This window comes from Marmota marmota, unplaced genomic scaffold (genome assembly GCF_001458135.2).
Source record: "Marmota marmota marmota unplaced genomic scaffold, marMar, whole genome shotgun sequence".
Lineage (NCBI taxonomy): Eukaryota > Metazoa > Chordata > Mammalia > Rodentia > Sciuridae > Marmota > Marmota marmota.
The window spans coordinates 11,041,565-11,067,065 of NW_026000082.1; the positions used below are offsets into that span (position 1 = coordinate 11,041,565).

The 25,501-nt window shown below is 45.4% G+C and overlaps 2 protein-coding genes across 2 annotated transcripts in view; one reads left to right on the plus strand and one right to left on the minus strand.

Moving 5' to 3' along the window:
- The window catches only part of Usp24 (ubiquitin specific peptidase 24), a 134,381-nt gene extending 128,739 nt beyond the window's left edge, over nucleotides 1-5,642 (plus strand). The window contains 2 exon segments of the mRNA XM_015484945.2: nucleotides 156-266; nucleotides 2,941-5,642. Coding sequence (XP_015340431.1) covers nucleotides 156-266; nucleotides 2,941-3,003 — 174 coding nt within the window. The 3' untranslated portion in view covers nucleotides 3,004-5,642.
- A 901-nt stretch (nucleotides 5,643-6,543) lies between these two features.
- Pcsk9 (proprotein convertase subtilisin/kexin type 9) overlaps nucleotides 6,544-25,501 on the minus strand; it is a 29,965-nt gene continuing 11,007 nt past the window's right edge. Inside the window, exons 8-12 of the mRNA XM_015484944.2 lie at nucleotides 24,332-24,505; nucleotides 23,895-24,043; nucleotides 22,966-23,143; nucleotides 9,448-9,629; nucleotides 6,544-7,917 (exon numbers count right to left, since the gene is read on the minus strand). Coding sequence (XP_015340430.1) covers nucleotides 7,702-7,917; nucleotides 9,448-9,629; nucleotides 22,966-23,143; nucleotides 23,895-24,043; nucleotides 24,332-24,505 — 899 coding nt within the window. The 3' untranslated portion in view covers nucleotides 6,544-7,701. The remainder of the gene's footprint in view (nucleotides 7,918-9,447; nucleotides 9,630-22,965; nucleotides 23,144-23,894; nucleotides 24,044-24,331; nucleotides 24,506-25,501) is intronic.

Consider the following 25,501-nt stretch of genomic DNA (forward strand, 5'->3'; position numbering starts at 1 on the left):
AAGAAATGCTGTGGGTTGTTCAGTCTGGTCCCAGCAGGGCATGAAAGTTGAGTGTAGTGGTGGAATGCGCCACTCTGGCTGCTGGTGCTGCCAAAGATCAGTGAAGAGTTAGGATGGCCCTTAACTCTTTCTGCTTGTGTTTCAACCTCCTGCAGGACACATTAGCGTATGCCACAGCTTTGTTGAATGAAAAAGAGCAATCAGGAAGCAGTAATGGGTCAGAGAGCAGTCCTGCCAATGAGAATGGAGAGAGGCACTTACAACAGGTATGACCGGGGACCTGTTCATGGCTGAAAGGGCAGTCCCTGCTCTTAAGCTTTTGAGAAAGAATCTCCCTAGTCAAAGAAGGAAGGATGCTCTTCTGGAGTATGTGTCTGAAGAACGGCCAGCTCAACCCTCTGGTGCGCTCAGCTCAGAGCTCACTGACAGCAGGCTTGCAAAGTTGAACTGTCCTGCAGTATAAAATAAGGGCCAGGCTTCAAGGTGCTGGCTCGCCACACCACTCAGTCCTGGTAAAGCCAGGGCACACACACACATTGTTCTGGCTTGTTTGCTTCTTTCTGACAAGTTGCTTAAAAATCTCTTCTGGGGCTGGGGTTGTGGCTCAGCGGTAGAACGCTCACCTAGCTTGTGTAAGCCCTGGGTTCGATCCTCAGCACCACATAAAAATAAATAAATAAAATAAAGTTATTTTGTCCAACTACACTAAAAAATAACTATTTAAAAAAAAAAAAAAAATCTCTTCTGCTATCACTAGCCTGTTCAGAAATATGGACCTTAAAAGGAAGGACCCCATGCTACTGCAGTACACCTGCCTGGCAGAGAACTCAGAGAATAACTGGAGCTGATGGCCTGCCCGGCATCCTCCCCTCCCCTCCCCCAGTGCTGGGAATCAAACCCACATGTTATGCATGCTAGACAAGCACTCTGCCACTGAGCTACCTCCCCAACTCTCTATGTTTATTATTTTTTAAACAACATTTTCATTACTCATTAATAGAGAAAGTTTTTGTTTTTGTTTTGGGGGGGACGTGTTTGTTTTGTTTGTTTGACAGGATCTTGCTAAGTTGTTAACTGGCTTTGAACTTGTGGTCCTCCTGCCTCAGCCTCCTAAGAGGTTTTTATCCGGCACCTACTTCTTGCAAAATACTGAACTAAGTGAATATAACTGTTACGTCTTCCCAGCTAGTCTGGCCCTCCTCAACAGTGGTCTGTCTCCTGTGTGGCCCCCTCACAGAATAAGTCCCATTAAGTGAAATTGTAGTTATCATATGTGTCATTTCTCTTAAGTGGTCTCTTTCAGATCCTCAGTAACCTTGTGAGCTGCCATTGCCCTGATTTTACAGAAGGCTCACTAAGGCCCAGTGTAGTGATATGACTTATACAAGGGTCATTCTCAGCAGTTTACCCATCACCTGTTTTCTTTGCAGTAAAAATAAAAGCTATAGGACAAGAGCTCCAGCAGCTTGGTTTGGTTCCCAAACTTCCAGCCCCAGTGTCCGCACCATCTTTCCTGTTCTGTGACAGTGGCCAGTCTCCTTCCCCCACCCCACAAGGCCTTCTGCCCTCATCCACTCCCACCCTGAGAGACTTATTCCCCACGCCCTTCCTATCATTTCTAGTAGAGTTTCAGCAGTTCCCTCCCATGCTCTTAAAAAGCCCTCTCTTTTCTCCTCAGCCCCACCTTTCCTCTTAAGTCTAAACTTAACCATCCCTCTTTCCTTATCTCTCACTTATTCTTCAGCCTCAGGCCTGATTCCCTTTTCTCTCATTCCACAGTTGGAGGTGGCAAGTGGCCTTTATTTCCCAGTCCTCTTAGTTCTATGCTACTTGCAAACACTCTGCCCTTTTTGAAACACTCTTTAGGGACTTCCAGGACACATCTTACTCCTGGGTGTCCGTAGACCTTTCTTTCTGATCCCTCCAGGTGCCCAGCAGGCATCCCTAGGTCTCCATCCCATATCCTGATGCCTTCCCCACAGCCGTCACTGTGGCGATTCTCCTAAACTCCAGACATGAACTTCCAGCTCTCTGATTCCTGACATCACTTGCTTTGTCTCAAAGATGCCTTAAACTCAACATGTCCAACCCCACTCACACTCCCCCGCCCCCCGCACCAAAGCCAACAACCCATGGCCGTTGAGAGCCATGAAACCTTTCACATAGTGGCCACCTATCTTTTTGTATGTCCAAGCACTTTAGTCTCTGGATCTCTGGAAGAAGTGGAGGCACCCCTGCCTAGTTAACGTGCTGAGACCTTTCAGTGATTTAGCTTTGCTGCTAAGGCTTGTAACCCTCCGATTGATGTGGCACACCTCTCCCTCCAGCGGTTTCTGAATTTTAGTTTTTCAAATATGCTTTGTTCCTTCCCCATCTGCCTCCACACACTGCCCTAACTCCCACTCAGCTAGCATATCACTTCCACAAAGAGATGGTCCCTTCTCTCCCATCCACGCCTCCAGTCATATCAGTCCCAAGGCACATGACAGACATGTCTTGAAAACTATTTGTTAACTGTGTAAACCAAAGACCACAAATTAGTGACGTGAAAAATACAGGCCCAGGAATGAACCAGAACCCACCTGTCAGGTGGAGTACCCAGCTCAGAGTGGTTGTCAGTGACAGCAAGTTCCTCTCTCTGCTTTGTCCCATTGCTCAGTCAGTTCTAATGAGAGCCTGCCTATGTGATTGCGAAGGAGGATTGTGCCATTAGACAAGTCACTGGTTGCTTCAGTGACTAAGAAAGTGTTCTGTGTTAATTATGAATTGTCAAATAGAAGGCATAATAGTTACCATTGTGTTTTATTACCCTTTAACAAACAGAAATAAGTTGCTACATGATAACCTGGTTAAATTACAGAACACAGAGGGGAGTGAGTTCAGAAGACTTTTTTTCCTAACTTAACTATCTGAACTGTAACTGCCTATTCTTTTTCACAGGGTTCAGAATCTCCCATGATGATTGGCGAGTTAAGAAGTGACCTTGACGATGTGGATCCTTAGAAGAGAATGCCCAAGAGAATGCCCGGCACCTGAGAAGACTGGGTGCTCAGCGCCTTTTGGAAACCGGAATCTCATCCTTGAAACCCTTAGAAGAGCCTGGAGACTGTCCTGGGAGAGCTAGAGGACTGTGTTCTTAGAGGAAGCGCTCTTTGGGCGTGAGAAGGCAGGAGGCTGCGGTGGTGGCAGAGCTCCAGCTGTGGACCAGCTGCCCAGCAGCCACAGGACCACATGCAGATTGACTTTTTTTTTCCCTTGGAGATTTTAGGAAATAAAGCTGGTGGCAGACTTTTGTTACATGAACGTACAAGAGTGAGGGTAAAGTTGTTGCTTTCTCTATGATGCAACAAAAGAAATTCTTCTGGTTTTTGTATTTTAAGAAAATAGCAAGCTGCCTTTAGGTATGCAGGGGCAAATTTTTAATCCAGTAACATCGAGTAGGAAATCCAATTTAAAATGATGTAAAGTGACGTGGTAGAATTCCTTTTCATTGTAAAATAGTAGTTGAAGAATTCAGTTTACACAGACCTTTATATTTAATATGTCTCCTTCTTTGTATAGAATTTCCAGTGGGTCTGGTTGAGAAACCTGCTTGGACCTTGTTGAAATGTTACCAGGATCAAAAATTGGGAAATTATTAAGCTCTTTAAGGTATTTTCTGATATGATTTAGATTTAAAAGAGCAATAAAAAAAAACTACATTCTCCATAAGTACAAGGTGCATTCTTTGACATCTGTCACTAAAGAAATTACACAAGTTGTCCCTAAAACAAATTTTAAAAATAGCAAAATAAAAAGCACTTTAAGATAAAATTTATTGAGTTTGACTTCATAAAATTCTTTTTATTGCTTGGAGACATATTGAATAAACTGTAGTCTTAAATTATGTGATCCCACAATCATTTGTTTTTTCTTAAAAACATAATTACTGAAGCCTGTGGCAATGGTGTATGGGAAGTTAAGTACCCTAGTTGGGAAACACTGCTTTGTGAGCTTCATCATAATTTTAACACAGAAAAAGAACTTGAGACTTTCTTTCTCCTCCAGATGACTAATGAATACTGAAAAGGCAAGGTTAAGGTTTCTTTCCCTGAAATAACCAGAAAGCAATTGAACACCCATCCAGTAGTTGTACTTCCCAGGCATAGCATCACTTACTCATTTCAGGTTAAATACTGGCTCCCTTTTGGGGTGGCAGATCGAGAGGGTTACACCAACCAACATTTCGTAAATTTGGTACATTTTGTGTTTTGAATTGCTCACACATTTCCAGCCCTGTTTTGCCTTTAGTTACATGTTCTGCCTTATTTTCAACTCACCATGCACAGAACTAGGGGAACCTTAGGAAGTGCCAGGTTGCCACTGTCATATTTGCCAAGTCAAAGAGGCGCCGTCAGCCCCAAAGTGCCTTTTTGGTTGCTTTTGCATTTGTGGGGACATGTGACAGGGCAGACAGCTTTCATTGCTGTGCAGTTTCAGTAACCCTTTGTTTCATTGTTCAACTGTAGAAGTTCCTGTAGGTCAGGCTTCAGTTTGTAATTCTATAACTACTGCAGTCTAGTGATGGCTTTTGTCAAATACACAAAAAGATGAAAGGGCCAGCATTTAAGAGCAGAACCATGCCTCAGAGAAACAGGCACAAAATGGCAAATTTGGTATGGTTCTTGTGTTTTTATGATTTTGAATGTGATTTTCAAAAATTGATTTTGAATACGTGAATACCACATGTCCTACTGTTTTCCTCTGCACCCCACCTCCAACAACCTCCTCTCCGTGCCCCTTGAAGAAAGATTGTGTAGGACATGCATTAAAATGCTGGTGATGATGCACGTTGGGATATCATCGCTGGCAGCTGCACTCTCAGGAGCCCAAATTCAGGAGTGAAGTTTCCACTTCTAGTCCCCTTATTTCCTATGGAAACGACGCCTTCTGCTCTCCCCCGCACCTCTGTCCTCGTGAAACTGCATCAGGATCGTTGTCACTCTAGCTTTGGTTCATTTTGTTATGTTGCTGCTGCAATGAGCATCGATTCCACTTTGCCAGTAACCACTTGATTTCCAACGGCTGCAGTCAACGAACTTGCTGGGGACTTTTTTAATATAGTACCACAAAGTGACAATTGTGACAGGCTTGCCTTGGAAGAGTTGTCATTTTTACTGCCAATTTTTTGGATGAAGATGTTTTTATAATCTTTCACAATGGTCTGCAAATCAAGCAGGAATTGCACAATTGACTCAATGCTGTGTGTTCTCAAGAACTTCCTTTGGCCCAGGCTGACCTTGGGACAGCCCTTGAAGTCCTGCCCTTGAAGGCATCCTGGGACCAAGAGGTGAGCATCCCCGAGGGCAGCTCACCCGGGACTTTCCCCGGCAGACTCACATGGTTACTGACCTCTAGAGCGCCATCAGTCTCCCCCAGCTTGCCCTACCCTCCCTGCTAACATCAAGGTGTGTGCAGTACCTTTTGAGCTTGGAACAAGCAGACTGGAATTTTCCGCTGCTACCTCTTGTGTATAAAATCTTGTTTATAAACTTTCAAAAGGAAGTAGATAAACTAGGGTTGAATCTTAATTCTAAATTTGGTTCATGCGTGGCAGAGTTCTTAGCTTCTAAGATTATAAAATAAAATTTTTCAAAAATGTGGAGCTGGAGTTTCACCAACATTTTTTCACCAAATATCGGACACAGCCAGTGGGGGCGCACGTGGGCCCATCCTGGTGCTGACTGGTGCTGTGGGTCTTCTGAGCCTTTCACCATCTTTCCTCATTTCTCGCATCCTGTGTTGCTCACCTGGGTCTCCTCCCATGCACTATTGTAGATCTTCCCTGTTCCTGGTGACCAACTGTCAACCATCTGCAAGATGGACTTGTTTCCCCCTCTCAAGCCATAAACTGTTAGGGTGTGGGTATCTAACTCACGATCCCATGCCATCCTAGGCAGAGAGTGGGTGTCTTCAGACCTCACAGCAACATAGGTGCCTGTGAGCCCAGGTACACAGTTCTGGCCTTCAAGCCATTAGCATCTGTTTCTACATACAACACTGAATTGTCCGGAAACAACTGGGGAGGATTTTTGCCTTTGTGGTAGATTCTTCATTTATGACATGGGCTTTGTAGAGCCATATCTTACCTAAGATGGTGACACATCAACCTTAGGGGGCTAGGAGATCCTACACTGAATGGGATAATTACATTTTGCAAACTGGAAAGAGATCTGACAAGTCAGGAACAACCATCATGGACAAGCACTAGCTTCACACTTAAGACAAGAGCTTCCATAAACTGCTAGGCTGCTGCTAGGAGAAGATGGAAAAGGCAGGGGAGTCCAGGGTTCAGTGGACATGGGCAGCAGGACATCTAGAATGTTGTAAGGGGCAGGGCACCCTGACTAGTTGGGTCCAGGGAAATTTCTGGAAGATATTCATGCATTCCTAGGAGAGGCACAAGGAATAAGTTCACTCTGCAGTACTCATCCAATACCATTCATCACTCCATGCAACAAACTAACCAGTGCCCAGTATAAGCAAAACCGTCCTAGGCCAGAGTCCTGACAATGTTGCTTTTATTTTAAAAAGTCACCACATAGTAAAAATGCTACAAAACCCAGAATAAATATCGAATTACAAAAGCAAAACAGATCTGGAAAAGTTCCTTGCTATATAAAGGCAACAGAGAAGAGCCCCCAAAGCTAGACAAGCTTATTTGGGTGGGTGGGGCGGGGCAGTGCTCAGGGAGGGACAGTCACTGGGCTACTTGACTGACCTCCACACCAGGCCACAGTGGAGGCCCTTGTCCACAGCAAGCAGGGTGCAGACACCTTCACCTTTGTAGCCTCACTGTTATCTATAAAATTGAGGAGCCCAGCCTGGTACACCAAAAACAGGCTTGGCTTCTAGCCAGATGGCTCTGGGTTCATATCCTGGCACCACTTCACTTCCTGGCTGTGTGAGGCTGGCAGGCACTCCCACCTTGGTTTCCAGTTTCTTCCTTCATAAAGTAGGAGTGCCAGTGCAGGACAGTAGAGGGGGTCTGATGATGGGGCATGTACCATGTGGCCCTCCACTGCAAATTGAAAAGCTGGTCCTAGGGTGGTGGCTCAATGCAGGTGATCCTGGGCAGTTACAAAGTCTGAGACGGAGCACAGTAAGGGCGGCTGGAGAAGCTGAGGCATGGCCTAGGTTAACCAGGAGCCTCTGTCTCCACCCTCTGCCTGAACCTCACTCCACTCCCACCCCGAGAACATGTGGGTTATGACCCTTATTCATCAGGGACCCCAGGGGCTTCTCTAGAGAGAGCAGGCAGTAAAGGACCCCCAACACCCTCACCCTCACTGCCCCAGGCTGATACTTGGCCCCATCCAGCCCCCAAGGGAGGACTGAGGGCCTGGCACCAGCAAGAAAGCTCTAGAAGGTAACTGCCATGGGGCGGGGCGGGGTGATACCTTGGGAGCAGCTGGCAGAGCCCAGCACAACTTAACCCGCTTTAACGATGTATTATTAAAGGCCATCTCTGCTCCCCCAGTGAAGGAGGGACTTCCCTGCATCTCCATGGGGAGGAGGGTCCAGGGAGAGATGCTGAGTTCTCCCAGGCAAGGAGCACCCCACCCCTGGCCAGTGCCAGCAGGGCCAGGCTGGTAGAGCTGTTTGATCCACTTAGCACCCAGTCCCTGGCCCCCACCCAGGCATCCATGCTGGCCTGGGCTTTCACTGTAGCTCCCGGGAGGCCTGGCCTGGGGGCTGGCTCCGACAGCAGATGGCAATAGCTATTGTGGCCTCCTCACTGGTCCTGCCTGCAGTGTCCATGTCGAAGCTCCTCACCACACACGTGTTGTCCACAGCATAGGCTCCCAGGATGGGGGAGGCCCCGGGGAGGGCATTGCAGCCAGTCAGGGTCCAGCCCTCTTCACAGGCCACAGTGACCTGACATAGCCCAGGGAGAAGAAAGCGCAAATTCAGCAACGCAGGCCACGCCCCCACTTCACTTCTCCTTCCCAACAGCCCCAGTGGGGGCCGAGACAGACACCGCTGGCTCTGGGCCAGCTGGAGCGCCATGCTGCACCTCCTCATGGTGGGTCTGCATCCCAACACCCGCTTCTGCTCCACACCTGATCTTCAGGGCACAGGGGAACCTCCACAGTGTCCACTCTCCACCTGCCCCCTGAGTGCCTTTTCCACCCCATTTCACAGCAACTCCATCTGTCCAGTAGCTCAACAAAACCTCAACCATCCTCACTCCTCCCCCTACATCATCCACCACACCCACGAGCGCCTCCTGCAGGCCCCGTGTCCCACCACATTTCCCACCAGCCTGAGCCCCACCTCCTAGGCCTGGACCATGGCAAGAGCCACCCTTTATTCTCCCTGCTTTTGCTAATGTCCCCTGAAGTTTCTTCTCAGCTTGGGGACCAGAGTGAACCTGTCCAAACCCAGGTCAGATCACCCCTGACCCTAGACACAGCACTGCATGGTTCTCAGGCTACTCAGCAAAAACTGAGGCCTGACTGTGGCCTTGAAGCCCGAAGTGACCTTGCTCTGTCGTCTCTGAGCCTCTCCCCTCCATGCTAACTCCGCTGCTGCCTCATGGGCCTTCAGATGTTCCTGGTGGCCCCTGGGCCTGCTCCCCCTTTACTCTGCTGCTCCTCTGCCTGGTATCCTCGTGGCTTGTCATCTCCACCAGCTCAGTGAGGGCTCTGATGCCTTCCCACCCATTCCCTGGCCTGCTTCACTTTTGTCCACCACGTGGACGGTACCTTAGCTGACTAACCTACCTGGACTAGAACATACACTCCAGGTGGGGAAGCAGGAGTGTTTGTCTGTCTGTCTGGCTGGCTGGCTGTCTGTTTGTCTGTCTCCCCGATGCCTGGAGTAGCACCTGGAGCTAGCACCTTACCTGTGCACACACAGAGGATGGATCTGACCCCATCCCTGCCCTCAAGGATGCACCATCAGACTGCAGTCTCTTCACACTGCATCTTACAATGTGGCTAAGCTCCCCTAGGAGTTGGCTTGGGCTGCCTGGCCCCTGGGGCCCTGCTGAAGGAGCTGCCCAGAGCCCTGGGGCCACCCTGCCTTGGCTCACCAAGCCCAGCTCTCAGCTCTGGCCTCATCCCATGCCTTGACCTCTTGGCAGGGCTCTTCTCACTCCTCAACCTTCAGGTGTCCCCTCCTCTGAATCCTAGGCTGAGTCACCTCTGTGTCCTCAGAGTCCAGTGGGGCTCTTGTCCTACAGCAACCTCCCGGTTTGCTAAGTTGATCCATCCATCACGTGCACACACCGCCTCTCTTCATATCATATTTATGCATATCCTCCTCAAAGGGGAGCAGGGGCCCAGGCAGCAAGCCTTACTAATCTGGACAAGAGCAGAAACAGCCCCCCACAAAAACTTCACAGGACAGATACATCCACCCCGAGGGACCCCAAGCACCCACCCCACCCCCATATCTCCTCACCTGCTCTGCAGGGCCCGGGACTCCATGATCCTTGACTTTGCACTCCAGGCCTGGGGCACGGCAGCAAGAAGCATGGACGCTGGCCTCCTTGTGGCCCACACACTGGTCAGACTGCCCTCCAGGCCTCTGCCCAGGTCGTCTGTGGGTGCCAATATCTGATATCTCCCAGTGAGAGCTGCAGCCTGGGGCAGAGGAGAGAAAATTCAGATGCTGGAATTTTGGGGAACGCTCTTGCTGTCCCAGACTGGATCCCATCTCCTTGGAGTCTGAGGCTGGGAAAACCCAGAAGCAGCTCAGAGTACAAAAAGAACTGCTGGCCTGAGCAACAGGATTTCTAAGGTCGTAGCTCAACTCTGCTGCTGACCTGTTATGTGGCCCTGGGAGATCTGTCAACCTCTCTGAGCCTCAATTGATCAAGAAAACAGTCTATTCTCCATCCAGAGATGGGAAGCCTTAAGTCAGAACTCAAAGGGCTGAGATGCTCAAACCACCCCAGGGGCCCTTCCCCATCCAACCGCCAGGGAGAAGTTCAGGGGTGAGCTTGGAGCTTCCTGGACCACCTAGGGGACCCCCTCCATGGACTGGGGAGTCAGACACACCCACTGGCTACCCAGCCATGGATAGCTGTCACTCAGCTAACTGAGCCTCAGTTTTCCTATTTGTAAAATGGCCAGAGGAACAGCAACACCTCACTGGGAACCTGTGAAGATGTAGTGAGAATACACATGTGAAGTCCCCGCAAGATGCCTAGCATGTGACAATGCTCTGCACAAGTCAGGGTCATTGTGACTAGAGTTCTGTGACTGAGATGCATGAACTTAGGGAAGTCACTAAGTATGTCTAGCTCAGGCCCTTAGCTGCAAAATAGGACTCTATGGGATATGTTTCATAGAGAGAGTGTCTATGGCTCTCATGACTGCAAATTGGCACATGCCCTTGGGCTTATCTGCTGGGCATCCCCAAAGGGGAGGGCAAGTGGCATATTCTGGGTGGTACAGTGGAGTCCCTGTGCTGGCCAAGGGCTCCAGCCACCTGACTGGGTTCCTTGTCTCACTGCAAAGCCACCCTGCACACAAGCGTGCTCTTCTGTGGGGAGCTGCCACATAGCCTTAGCCTTGATGGATGAGAATATGGAGATGTGGCAAGCCAGTCACAGGCTGTGTGTGTGTGAACTATGAGCATTGAGCGCACCAAGTGGACTGAACCAACATTGCCCCTGTTTGGACAGGCCTCGCTCTGGTCTTTTTGCTTGCTCTGCCATGATCTCCACACAGCTCATGACACGGGCGTGGCCTTCCTAAATGTCAGACAATCTGCTGACAACAGACATCACGAAGCTATAGACTCAACCCCCTGAAACCTGACCCCTTGCCTCATTTGAATGGTTTCTTCCCAGTAAAAGGGTTCAGCATTTGCTCCTTGCTCTCTCTTTCCATGGACCCCTAAGGTCAGAGGAGCTGTCACAAGGCCCAAAGAAGAAGGTATTTCTCTGTCTCTGTGTGTTATTTCATGCAGCCCAGTTCACCTGGAGTGACTTTGAGTGTTTAGCTGTGAGAGTCAGGTCCTAGCCCTGTTCTCTCCTGTACCTAAACCTTCAGTGACTCCCTAGTATAAAATTGAGTATCAATTCTTGAGCTAGTTATTCCAGATGGCTCCCCTCTGTCCCAAAACCCTCCTTGGAACACTGATGCTCCATTCAAATGGAACACTTCAGCTATCTCCCAACTAGAGGGCCATCATCCCTCACTCCCATACAAGCTCCCCATCTATAACTTCCTGCTACCCTCCTGGGCATGTTTGTGACCATGGCCCATGAATAGGTATCTATACCAGAGAATGTATTTTAAATCAGTGAGTGATGACAATCATAACAACAGCTAGAGATTCAAGATGGCAGGCTAGAGGAAGGCTGCATTCCTAGTTGTTCTGTGGCTCAGGATTTAAGCAGCAGAAATACTGCTTCTCTGAGAGTGGATGAAAGGGGATTTCACTAAACCTCAATATTTGATAGAGTGACTTACAGACTCAGAAACTTGGATATTAAACAAAGAAGAAGAGTACATTGAAGCCAAATCAGTTGCAGCAGCAGTAGCACCAATAGAAAACCGGATCAGTGGAGAGGGAGGGAGAATTCTGAGAAACACAATGGACAAATTCAGTATGGAAAAACCTGAGATCAGAAAAGCAGACTGCCCTTAGCTAATTCAGAGGCTGCACTGTGCACTGGTGCTTGAAAAGAGCTCTCTGTTTACCAACTGGCCACAGAGAGCTAAGGTGGTGCCATCTTGAGGCAGCCATGTTTGCAGAAACCTTGCAGGAGACAGGAGATCAGAGCAAACACTGCCTCACTGCCCTGGCAAGCACTTACCATGTGGCCTAGAGTGTACCTAGCAGAATGGGAACAAAACAGGAACAGAAAATATTTTACCAAGGGTACTCAAGTCAGAAAAGTGAAAGGGAGCCCAACTCCCTTCCCCTTTGAGTCTGGTGGCTCACGTGACCAGCTGATGTGGGTTGGGAATTTGAACAGGCAGGTGTGAATGTACTCAGGGACTAGGCCTGGGAAGCCTGGGAAGGGTGTATTTGTGAGAAGCAGAGGGGTAAAGGATTGGCTCCCTTGCCCCATGAGTAGAATCCTTGGGAGGCTCCTGAGATCCAGATTCCCAGAAGAGATTGACAACTGCCAGGCCCTGGAATTGTGTTCGTCTAATCTCTCCTGCCAGAACTCCACTTAGAGCTCTTCAGTGGCCCTCCTGGGAACATACCAATCTGGTCTGTGCAGACAAAACTCCAACTGATAGTGCCATTCCATCCTACCTTATACTGGAGAGAAGGGAAGCTGAGAATTATTTGAATCGGGTTTAGTCTTAGGCTACTCTAACTGGCAGCATCCTGAGCAACACAAAAAGAGGAAGGGGAGCTCTTACTCCACTCTCAGTACGTAGCTCAAGAAGAAAGAGAAAGAAAAACAGTCAGGCATAGACAGGGACCATCTATTCTCGTTGACTATTTTGACCAGTAAGACAATACCTTCATTTTCCATTAAGAATCTTCTCTCTCTCTCTCTCTCTCTCTCTCTCTCTCTCTCTCTCTCTCATTTTGTCATTTTGTTTTATTTTGTTTTGTGTTTGTGTGTTGTTTCTTCTGTGCTGATTGGTATATGGACATATATTCATATACATATTTGAGTCTTGTTTCTCATTTTTAGCATATTTTTATTTTAGTTATTTTTCTTTGCCTTGTACTTTGATGGTTAGGGTTTTTGCTTAGCATGTTTTGGTTTGGTTTTTTATTGCTTTCGTTTGTTTGTTTCTCGTTTCTCCTTGCATCTTCTGCTAACAGCCAAATTCTATTGTCTCTCACTCTACTTCGTTACCTCTATTTTTTCTCCTCTTTGCTTTCCTCCATCACCTGCTACATCTCTTCTGCATTCTCTTTGTTCACTTTTTTGAATTGTAAAACCTTCTCTACTTTCTTATCACATTTTCTTTTCTCTTAATTAACTGTATTCTTACCATCGTTTAGCACTAATTGGTTTACATATCCCTGCCACCAGCATTAATGCTGTTGCAATTATACTGCTATGGCTGACATAGTTGACACCTATTGTTTAGTTTAAAGACAGATATAATTCATGGTTACTTATTGTTTTTGCTGTTGGCAACTGCTGATGCCACCATTTCTGGGTTTTCATAGCAATTAATACAGTAGATGTCTTAGTAGGAACTGGGTATTTATTTTAATGCTGTATATTGTTGGCATTAGTTATTGCTATTGTTTTTCACCTCTAAACTGTGAAATGTTGGGAAACTATGGGGACAGTACAAGTTCACAGGGTGAAGACTCTACTGATGAACTAAACTCAAACAAAAGACAGTGTACCTTGCTCCACACACATATCGATGACACTCAATGTTCAGCTATACTTTAACACAAAGAACAGAAGAGATAAAAACCCAAACTAACATCCAGGTCCAAGTAGAAATGGCTAGGGGTCAAGCCCAGAGTCACACATATGAACATCCATTGTTATAGAAAAAACAGATAAAAATAAAGGCTGTGGATACTGCACCTCCAAGGGGGTCTCAATCTAGATCCTCTAGGACACTGTGGCAGGTGAAGACTGTGCCCTAAAAAGGCCCACACATAAGAGTGGAAGAGAAATAACTCCAAACATGAATATAAACCCCACACAGGAATACAACAAATATGAAAATATAAGCTAAACCTCCTAAATTTCATAATTCACCAGACAATGACCCCAAAAATATTAAAGTGGATGAAATATCAAATAAGAATTTTTTTAAAAAATTCATTATCAAAGTTATCAATGAATTCCAAGAGAACACAGAAAAACAACTGAATGAATTAAGAAAGTCAGTACAGAATATGAATGACAAATTCAATAAAGAGATAGAAATGTTGAAAAAGAACCAAACAGAAACCATGGAAATGAAAGACACAATAAATTAAAGAAAATGTTCAGTGGAAAGTCTCTCTAACAGAGGAGCCCATGCTGAAGACAGAATCTCAGAGCTGGAAGACAAAGTGCCCAGCTTTGAACATTCAGACCATATAAATAATAAATAAATAAATAGCCCTGACCAGAACATAGAAAAACTTTGGGATAACATAAAGAGACCAAATTTAAGAACTGAGGAGGGCTGTGAGATGTGGGTTAATGAAATGGATAAACTCTTCAGGGAAATGATACAGAAAAGTATCTAAGCCTTCAGAATGAGATGGACATCCAGATACAGGAGGCATTCAGATTCCCAAATACACAAGACAAAAAAGAACCTCTCCATGACAAATGGTAATTGAAATACCTAATAGGATGAACAAGGATGGAATTTTAAAAGCCTCAAGAGAAAAACATCAGTTCTCAATTAGAGGCAAGCCAATCAGAATCACTTCTGATATCTCAGCACAAACTGCAAGCCAGGAGGGCTTGGAACAATGTGTTCCAAGTCCTAAAAGAAAACAACTGTCAGCCAAGACAGCTACATCCAGCAAAGTTATCCTTCAGAAATAAAGATGAAATAAGAGCCCTCCAAGATAACCAGAAAATAAAAGAATTCATGACAACTAAACCAGCACTACAGAACTTACTTAAATACTTCACATAGAAGAAATAAAAAAATAAACCTCAGAGTTCACAATTGACAAATCTCATTTGAGAACTAGCTAAACAAATGAAAAATTGGATCAAACTAAGCATTACAAATAAATCAAAATGGTAAAAATTAACATCCATCTGTAATAACATTGAATATAAATGTTCTTGATTCTCCAATTAAAAGATATAGGGTGGCAGAAAGGATTAATAAACAAGATCCAGCTATTTGTTGTGTGCAAGAGACACCCTTACAGGCAAAGACAGTCACAGGCTGAAAGTAAAAATGATGGAAACTGATTCATGATGCAAATGGAGCCTCAAAACAAACAGAAGTAGCTATTCTCATATCTGATAAAGCAGATTTCACACCAAAATTAATCATAAGAGACAAAGAAGACCACTCATATTAGTAAGAGGAACAATCCAACAAGAAGATATAACAAAAATAAATAATATGTTTTAAGCATGGGTGCAATTAATTACCAAAAAAACAAAAAACACTGCTCAAAGCTTCAGATAGACCCCCGTAAAATAATACTGGGTGATTTCAACACACTTCTCTCACCATTAGACAGGTCATTAAGACAAACTCAGCAAAGACTCCTTGGATCTGAAAAATTTTATAAATCAAATGAACCTAACAAACATCTATAGCATATTTTATCCCACAATAGCTGAATACATTTTCTTCTCAGTGGCCCATGGAGCCTTCTCCAAAAGAGACCACATTTTAGGGCATCAAGCAAATCTTGATAAATACGAAAAAAATTAAATTTAATTACTTGTATCTTATCAGATCATAATTGTATGAGATTAGAAATCAACATGAAAAACCCTAGAGAATCTATATAAACCATGGAGATTGAGCAATACTCTTTTGAATGATGAATGGGTGACAGAAGAAATCAAGGGAGAAATTTAAAAATTCTTAGACTCAAGGGACTGGTGAGGGAAAGAATAGAAGCATTATATTAGACAATGGGGAACAGAAGGAATAGTGTGGAGATAAGCAAAGAAAAGAAAGTGGAATGAATCACACATAATTTTCCCATGTACAGATATGAAAACAACAGTGTACATCCTTAAGAATGTACACTACCATGTGCATCCATAAGAATGGGACTCTAACTAGAATAACATATATTCCATGCTTGGATAATTATATTAAAATGGATTCTGATGTTATATATAACTAAAAAGAACCAATAAAAAAATTCTTAGACTCAACATACCAGAATCTGTGGGACACTATGAAGGCAGTTCTAAGAGGAAAGTTTATAGCTATGAGTGCCTACATAAGAAAATCAGAAAGATCCCAAATAAACAACTTAATGATGCATCCCAAGGCCCTTGAAAAAGAAGAACAAAGCAATTCCAAAATCAGTAGAAGGAAGGAAATAATTAAGGTGAGAGTTCAATTCAAAGATATTGAAAAAGAAAGAGCAATACAAAGGATCAAAAAATTGGTTCTTTGAAAAGATAAACAAGATTGATTTAAAACAACAACAACAACAAAAAAAAATGACGTGCCCTCAACCAAACTAACTAAAAGAAAAAGAAAGAAAATCCAAATTAATAAAATTATAAATGAAATGGAGAAGTCACCACAGACATCTAGAAGATCTTAGATCATTATTTTGAAAATTTATACTCCAATAAATTGGAAAACCTAGAAGAAGTGGATACATTTCTAGACAAATACAATCTCCCAAAACTGAATCAAGAGGACACAGAAAACCTAAACAGATCAATAAATTATAATTAGATACAAGCAGTAATAAAAAGACAAAACAAAGAAAAGCCCAGGACCAGATGGATTCTCAGCTGAATTCCACCAAGACTTTAAAGAAGAACTAATGACATACTCCTCATATCACCGCATGAAATAGAAAGCAATAGGATATATCCAGATTCGTTCTATGAAGCCAGTATACATTCATACCAAAACCAAATGAATCTGAACACATCAAGGAAAGAAAACCACCAATATCCCTGATGAATCTTCAAGAAATACATTAGCAAACATGTTCACCAACATATTAAAAAGATTGTACATCATGATCAAGCTGGTGTTATTCCAGAGATGCAAGGATTGTTTAATATAGGCAAATCAATAAATGTAATGTAATTCATCACATAAACAGAATTAAAGACCAAAAAACATCACTTGGACATCTCACAGATGCAGAGAAAGTCTTTGAAAAAATTAATCGCCCACTCATGATGAAAAAACTGAAGAAATTAGGGATAGAAGGAACATGGCCTAACATCATTAAAGGCCATATATGAAAAACCCAAAGCAAACCTCCAATAAATGGGGAAAAACTGAAAGCATTTCTGTTATAGTTTGGATGTGATGTGTCCCCCAAAGCTCATGTGTGCCGAAGTCTGGCTGGACACAAAATAACCAAGCCGCCACACAGCCTTGTAGGTTCAAAACAGGAACTCCTTTATTCTCACACTCCCGCGAACCCCATGCACACCACCTTCTCCGGGGACACACTACACCAACCGGAAATCCCTCCTCCTGCACTTCCCCAACCAATGGGAACTCTCCGGGAATCCCCAGGAGAACTCCAAAGTAACAGGCCAAGACAAACAACAGGGGTCTAATATACAATTGAATACACAGCTTAACATACCATTATCATCTCAATGGCTTGCTGGCATCACCTCTCAACCACTCCGTTCTGACAAAAATGCCATGCGTCATTCCGACTCAGCTATGGCTCTCAGCACATGTGGGAGACAATTCAAGAAGGTTTAGAGGAGAAATCACTGGGTTATGAGAGCTTTAACCCATTAGTTGAATCAATCCCCTTATGGGAATTAATTGAGTGGTAACTACAGACAGGTAGGGTGTGGCTGGAGGAGCTGGGTCATTGGCAGGTGCCTTTGGAGCTTATATTTTGTATCTGGCCAGTGGAGACTCTCTGCTTCCTGATAATCATGTGAGCTGCTTCCCTCCACTACACTCTTCTGCCATGATATTCTGCCTCACCTTGTGTAAGGGTCCGGCGAACGTCGGAGGAAGAGACCACCAAGAGACCGGCTCATGCAACAGCAAAAGGGGATTTATTGAGGATCCAATCCAGCGTGCTGGGGCTCCAGGCTCACTCAACAAGGGAGAGTGGCCCAGAGCCCCGAGCAGAGGTTAAGCAGTGCTTAAGTACACTTTTTGGGGAGGGCGGGGGCTTTGCATACATCAGAACAAATCATCATGAGGCGCGGGAAAATCGAACAACAACTCTCAAACTTGATTAGCACATTCATTGGCGGGAACAGGTCAGGCGGGAAGGGGGGGTACATTCAAACTGATTGGTTTAGGCCCTGAGATGCCTACGTGCCAAGCTGCACAGGGTCCTAGGATATTAAACAACTAGATGGTCAGGGGGAATATTTACTGGGCAGTCCCGGGAATTGTTTTAACAGCTACAGGAATTTCAGGTTTTGGGGGTGTAGCATAGGAACTTAACAATACCTGGTCCTTTACATTTTAACTCAGGCTTTGCAGCTTAGAAACTTTACAATACCCATTTTTTTTACACTTTAACTTCAATTTCTTTTACTCTTACACTTGGACCCGAAAGAATGGAGTCGGCTGTCTATGGACTGAGACCTGTGAAACCATGGGCTCTTATATAAACTTTTCCTACTCTAAAGTTGTTCTGGTTTGGTTTGGTCTTTTAGTTGCAGTAGCAAAACAAAAAAAAAAGATGACTAAAACAGAAATCAGTACCAAGAGTGGGGTCATTGCTTTAACTAAACTGACCGAGTGGTTCAGAAGCTTTTTGGAATTGGTTGGAGGAATTTTGAGATGTGTAACAGTGCAAGCTGGAAATGCTTTAGATTGTTTTAAGCAGAGCTTAATGGCTGATAGTGGTGGGAACTCAGAAGACCAGCATGCCAATAGGAAGACAGGGCTCATGAGGTTTTAAAGGAAAAGGAGGGCACTATCAGCAATTGGACTAAAGGCTTGTTATGTTCTGGCTGAGAAGTTATCTGCATCTTGCCTATAAACATCTTGCCTATAAACCTTAAACTTTGGGTGGGGCTGATTTTAAAAGTGATGGACTTCTTAATCTGGCAGAAGAAATATCTATGCAGAATAGCATTCAGGCAGTGGCATGGATATTGCTGCAGCTTTAAATCAAGTTTTTTGTGATATTCAGGAGGAGAAATATTTGAAAAACTTGTATTTGAAAGAAGGGAGCAAAACTGGTGCTTAGGAAGTTACAGTTATTAAAGACATTACTGCCATTAAAGAAACACTAAAGACTGCCCAGAGATGACAGGGAAGATGGCTTAAGGGCATTTCAGGAATTGGTAAGATCATATCCATCTCAGACTCAAGGAAATAAAAGTAAAACATCTCTTGGGAAGAGACCAGTGGTGTACCCTTCTTGCACAAGGAAGTTTTTCAACATGCTCAGCTACCCAGACACTCAGAGGCTGCTACAGCCAGTGTCCTTGGAGGCTCAAGATGGCAGCGACCTTGGTGTCAACCACATAGTCCTGGTTCTGCAGGAATGCAAGATGATGGAGTTAGGAGGTTACGGAGGCTTCCATCAAGATTTCAAAGGAAGGCCTGGGAGGCCAGACAGAGTACAGCAGTGTCAGAAATTGACCAGAGACAAGCCAACAGAAAAGCCACTTGGGCTGCAACCAACATGGCTGCAGGAGCAAGTCCTTTGAACAGAACATCTCCATGCCATGTGTCCCAGATGCTGGACATGAAGCTACAGGACTTGTTTTCCCAGCTGGATTTCAGTCTTGCTTTGGTCCCATCCTTCTTTCTATGCCCCTATTTTTCGGCATGGAAATGTTTATTCTGTACCTGTATCTATTGGATACTTGTAAGTAGCTTTTGATTTATACAGGAGTTCATGATGCAAGCTTGTCCCAAGTCTCAAAGGAGACTGTGGATTTGAACTTTTAGGCAATCTTGGAACTGTTCAGACTATGGGAACTCTTGGAAATGGACAAAATGTATTTTGCATTGTGAGATGGTCATGGGCTTTTGGGGTCAGAGGTGGGGAATGTTATGGTTTGGATGTAAGATATCTCCCAAAAGCTCCTATGTGAGAAAATGCAAGAAGGTGTAGAGGAGAAATGATTAAGTTATGAGAGTCTTAACCCAATCATTGAATTAATCCCATAGTGCAGATTAACTGAGTGGTAACTGAAAGTGGGTAGGTTGTATCTGGAGGAGGTGAGTCACTGGGGGTGTGCCTTTGGGTTATATATTTTATACCTGTCAAGTGGAGCCTTTCTCTCTGCTTTCTGATCATCATGTGAGCTGCTTCCCTCCACCACTATCCTACCATGATTTTCCACCTCTCCTTGAGCTCTGAGGAATTGAGCAGGCCTTCTATAGATGGAGACCTCTGAAACCATGAGTCTCCAAATAAACTTTTCCTACTCTGCAGTTGTTCTTGTCAGGTCTTTTAGTCACAGCAGGGAAAAAGCTAACTAAAACATAATACATGGGTAAAAACTGAAAGTATTTCCTTTAAAATCTGGGATTAACAGGATGTCCACTCCTGTTTAATATAGTGCTAGAAATTCTAGCCAGAGCAATTAGGCAAGAGAAAAAAAAGAAAATGGATTTTATAAAAGGAAAGAAAGAAGTCAAATTATCACTTTTTGCAAATGATATGATCCTACACGTAGAAGATTCAAAGAACTCCACCAAAAGACTGCTGTAGCTAATTAACAAATTTGACAAAGGAGCCACTTACAAAATCAACATACAAAAATCAATAGCTTTCCTATATATAAACAAAGAATCTGCTGAGAAAGAAATGAAGAAAATAATTCTATTCCCAAACACCTCAAAAAAAAAAAACTAGAAATAAATCCAAACAAGGAGACAAAACACCTCTGTAATGAAGACTACAAAACATTGAAGGAAGAAATTAAAGAAGACCTCAGAAGATGGAAACGTTCCATGTTCATGAATAGGAAGAAATAATATTGTTAAAATGGCCACACAACCAAAAGCACGATACAGATTCAATGTAATCCCCATCAAAGTACCAATGACATTCTTCACAGAACTTGAAAAAACAGTCCTAAAATTCATTTGGCAGAATAAATGACCTAAAAGAGCCAAAGCAATTCTAAGCCACAAAAAGCAATGCTGGAGGCATCACAATACCTGACTTCAAATTATACCAAAGAGCTATAATGACAAAAACTACATGGTACTGTCATAAAAACAGTCACATAGACCAATGGTACAGAAGAGAAGATACACAGACAAACCCACACATCTACAGTCATCTTGATCCTTGACAAAATTGCCAAAAACATGCCTTGGAGAAAAGCCAGCCTTTTTAACAAATGGCAAACTGGTTATCCATGTGCAGAAGAATGAAACTAAGCCCTTATACCCCACACAAAAATCATAATGGATCACAGACCTAGGAACTAGATCAGAAACTACAACTCCTCGAAGAAATCTTAGGGCCAACATTCCAGCGTTTAGGCACAGGCAACAATCCTCTCCAAAGGATCTCCTACAGCTCAGGAGATAATGCCAGGAGTTAGTAAATGAAGTGACATCAAGTTAAAAAGCTTCTGCACAGCAAAGGAAACAATTAGAAATGCAAAGAGAGAACCTACAGAGTGGGAGAAAATCTTCCTTGGATACTCTTCTGACAGAGGATTAATTATCTAGAATATACAAAGAACTCAAAAAACTTCACCAAAAGGTCACATAACCAAATTAATAAACAAATAAATGAACTAAACAGACACTTCTCAAAAGAAGAAATACAAATGGCCAACAAATACATGAAAAAATGTTCTACATCATCAACAATTAGGGAAATGCAAATCAAAACTACACTGAGATTTCATCTCACACCAGTCAGAATGGCAGTCATCAAGAACACAAATAATAATAAATGCTGGACAGGATGTGGAGAAAAGGGAACACTCTTACACTGTTGGTGGGGCTGTAAATTAGTACAACCTCCATGGAAATCAATATGGAGTTTCCCCAAAAGGCTAGGCATGGAACCACCCTACAACCCAGCTGTCCCACTCCTCAGTATTTACCCTGAAGAATCAAAGCCATCATGTATAGTGACCCATGCATAGTCATGTTTATAGCAGCACAATTCACAAGAGCCCAACTATGGAACCAGCCTAGGTGTCCATCATTGTCTGAATGGATAAAGAAAATGTGATGTATATGCACACAGTGGAGTTTTATTCAGCCATAAAGAAAAATGACACCATGGCATTTGTAGGAAAATGGAAGGAACTAGTGGCCATCATCGTAAGTGAAATAAGTCAAACTCAGAAGGTTAAGGGTGGAATGTTTTCTCTCATATGTGGAATCTAGAGAGGAAGAAGGAAAAGAAAGTCAGGGGTGGATCTCCTAAAAATCAAAGGGAGATAAATAAAGGGCATTGTTATTGTTCCATTGCTACATTGTGTGCATGTATGATGTGTGACAACAAATCCCATCATTATGTACAACTATAAGGCACCAATTAAAAATGTGAAAAGAAACCATAATAACAACAGCAGGAATGTATAAAATCCCAGCATCAGGCTCAGTGCATAGCACCCATCCTCTCCAATTTATGAGAAAAGTTTAGCACAAAGCTGTTGATTTACTTGCCCAACTATTGAGCAGGAGAGTGGAATTCTCTGTTGAGAGCCACAGCCGAAGGGGCCCCAGCAAACTTCCAGCTGCCGGCTGATGATTGGCTCACAGCGGCCCCAGCAACATCTAGCTGATTGGCTCCTCTGCGGTGATGCTCATTGGGCTGTTTCCCTGCCCTTTCAGACCACGGAGCTGCTCATTGGGGGACTTTTTTGGCTCCGCCCACGTGACCCAGCCAATCGGCCTCAAGAGCAGGAGGATTGTGGGAGGGGGAGAGAAGCTTGAGTGGGAGAGAGAGGCTTGTGGAAAGCCGGTGGTGGCAGTTGAGGCTCTGAGGGTTTTTCCTGAGAGGCTGTTTTGTTTGGCGTGTGTGGTTCTAAAAATAAAGTTAGTTTCTTTTGACAAGTGGCTCCTGATTGTGCCCAGCCAGACTGCGGCAATTCTCAGGTTCATTCCAGGCCCTGGAGCCTGCTCTATCCTGCACCTGCTGCCCTGGGCTGCCTTGGTGAAGGGCACACAGAGCTTCAGGCCCCTGTTCCAAATGCCACCCTTCTCATCACAGCCATGGAGGTAGATGCTACCCTCTTATGCAGAGGAAAGCTGAAACAGAGAGAGTGGCCTGCCGGGGTCACACTGTGAAGGTGGCAGAAGGGGAGTTTGCAAGTAGCACTCAGGCTCCAGAGGTCTGACCATTCGTACTCCTGAGGACCATGCAGAGGTTGGCCATGTCAGGAGACAGGGACTCCTCCTCACCCCAAGGCAGGGCCCCGCCTCCTACCTGTGAGGACTTGGCCCTCTTGGTGGCAGTGGACACTGGTCTCCTTATCCGCCCTGGCTGGAGGAGCTGTGTGGACACTGCAGTTGGACTGGGGTAGCAGGCAGCACCTGGCAACGGCGTAGACACCCTCACCTCCAAAAGAGTTAAGGGCCAGACAGACATGCCGGCTCCCTCGGGTCTGAGGACCAAAGACAGAAACAGGAACCCACTTTACAAATAGCCTGGGAAACACCAGATGCTGGGGCCAGAAGGCATCGAACCCAAGCACCCAGTCCAAGCCCTTGAAGTCCTCAACACATTCTGGTTCCCACTCCTCTGGGGACAAGGAGCTCACTCCTGCCAGAGGCAGGCTCTTCTGCCAATGGACAGCTGTGTGTTTTATAAAGTTCTTCCAGAAACTGACTGTGACCTCAAAATGAAGATACATGAAATCTAAGACACTGACACAAGGACCCACCCCTCTCCCTTAACCCACCTGGCCCCTAAACCAGCACTCACAGCCAACCAATCTCCTGGGTCACAAGTGCCTAGTGACCCCCACCCTCCCAGCCAGGCACAGCCCTGCCCTCCAAACACAGTGGTAAGAGTTCATGTGTCACCCCCTGAAGCATCAGCACCGATCCATTTGCAGGATGGAGATTCCTCAACTCCCAGAACCAGGGACCCTCTGGGTAAAAGGGCCCTGAGGATGCTGGGTCCAGGGAAGTCACTGTCCTCCCCTGCACCAGGCGGGCACAGGATGTCCTGCACTCTTCCAGGAAGCCCTCTAGGTATGTGCACCAGCAGCCCCCCACCCCTGCACTGGTCAACACTTTTCAACCAGCAGGTGGAGACTGGGGTCCAGTCACTAGGGCTGGGGGCTGATCAGGTCCTAGAAGTGAGAACCCTGCTTCCCATGAAGACACACACACACAGAGGGGTAAGGTCACCTCAATGTGCTCGCCCCGCCGCTTCCCGCTGCTGGAGAAACTGGAGCAGCCCAGCAGCTCCTCGCCTGGGGCACAGTGGGCCACGGCTGCGGCTGTCCGTGTGGGCCCTGAGTGTGCCGACCACACCGTCCTGCAGTACAGCTGTCCTCCTGCAACAAGACCCAGGGTGAGGGAGTGGTTCAGGGATGGAGGAGCATCCACCAGGGGGTGCTAGAAAAAGCTTTAGTTCACCGGAGGTGGGGGGTGGGCTGAAAGAACACACTGAACTTCTCCCATAAAGCCCCCTATAAAAATATTGCAAAGCCTTATCCAAGTCCAGTCCCCTCTCGAGGTGGCACATTCCTCCTTGCAGACACCAAACAGAGGGGAGACTTGCCAAGGTCACACAGGCCTCTCAGTCCCAGGCCAGACTCTGCCCATCCTGCCATCTTGCTTACCTGCTGAATGGGTGCTGGGGGGCAGTGCAGCCACCAGGTTAGGAGTCAGTACCCGCTGGTCCTCAGGGAACCAGGCCTTGTTGATGACATCTTTAGCAGAGAAGCGGATCAGTCTCTGCCTCAGCTCGGCCAGGGTCAGCTCGGGCTCAGCTGTCAGCATCATGGCCACAATGCCTGGTGGGGGGGGGCGGAGGAGGAGATATCGTGGTCTGGCCTTCCTTCCCAGCCAGGCACTCCTGCTAGGGTGCACATGCACAGACAGACACAAAAACAACCAAGCTGTTCTTCCTGAAGTTAAGCCACATGCAATCCCCGGCTTAGTGAAATCAGGCAGATGATCTGCTTGTCTGCCGCTGGGTCTTGGTGATTGATGTTCAGGAGAACTTCTGTGCATCCACGAAACCATAAATCAAATGTTCCTTCTCCAAGAAGCCTTCCCTGACCCCTCAGGCTGTACAGGTGCCTCCTCTGGGTTCCCTCTGACAGAGCTCTGAATACTTTGTGTTCCTTTTGTTTATCATCTGCCTAACCTATTAGACTGAATGTTCTTGAGGGCACTGTTACAGTTTGGATTTTTTCTTTCTTTCTTTCTTCTTTTTTTGGGGGGGAGGTGGTGGGTAGAACTAGGGATCAAACCCAAGGCTTGGCACATACTAGCAAGCACTCTGCCATTCCTGGCCCTCTTTTAAATTTTTTATTTTGGAATAAGGTCTCACTAAGTTGCCCAGGCTGGCCTAGAACTTGAGATCCTCCAGCCTCAGTCTCCTGAGTAACTGGGATTTCAGATTGTGCACTACCATGTCTAGTCATTATGGTTTGTATCTGGAATGTCCCCCAAAGGCTCATGTATTGAAGGCTTGGCTCCCAATGCAGCAGTGTTCAGAGGCGGGGGCTGTGGAGAGGACTCTAATCTCATCAGTGGATTAATCCATTGGTAGCTGAAGGGACTCTTGCGAGGTGATAGAAACTGTAAGCAGTAGGGCATGGTTGGAGAAAATCAGTCACTGGGAGCATGCCTTGGAAGGGTGCCTCTTGTCCCCAGCTCCTTCTATCTTTGCTTCCTGGTGGCCATGAATTGAGAAGCTTTGCTCCAGTACACCTTTCTACCATGAAGTCCTGCCTCACCTCAGGCCCAGGACAGTGGAGCTGGCCAACCATGAACTGAAATCT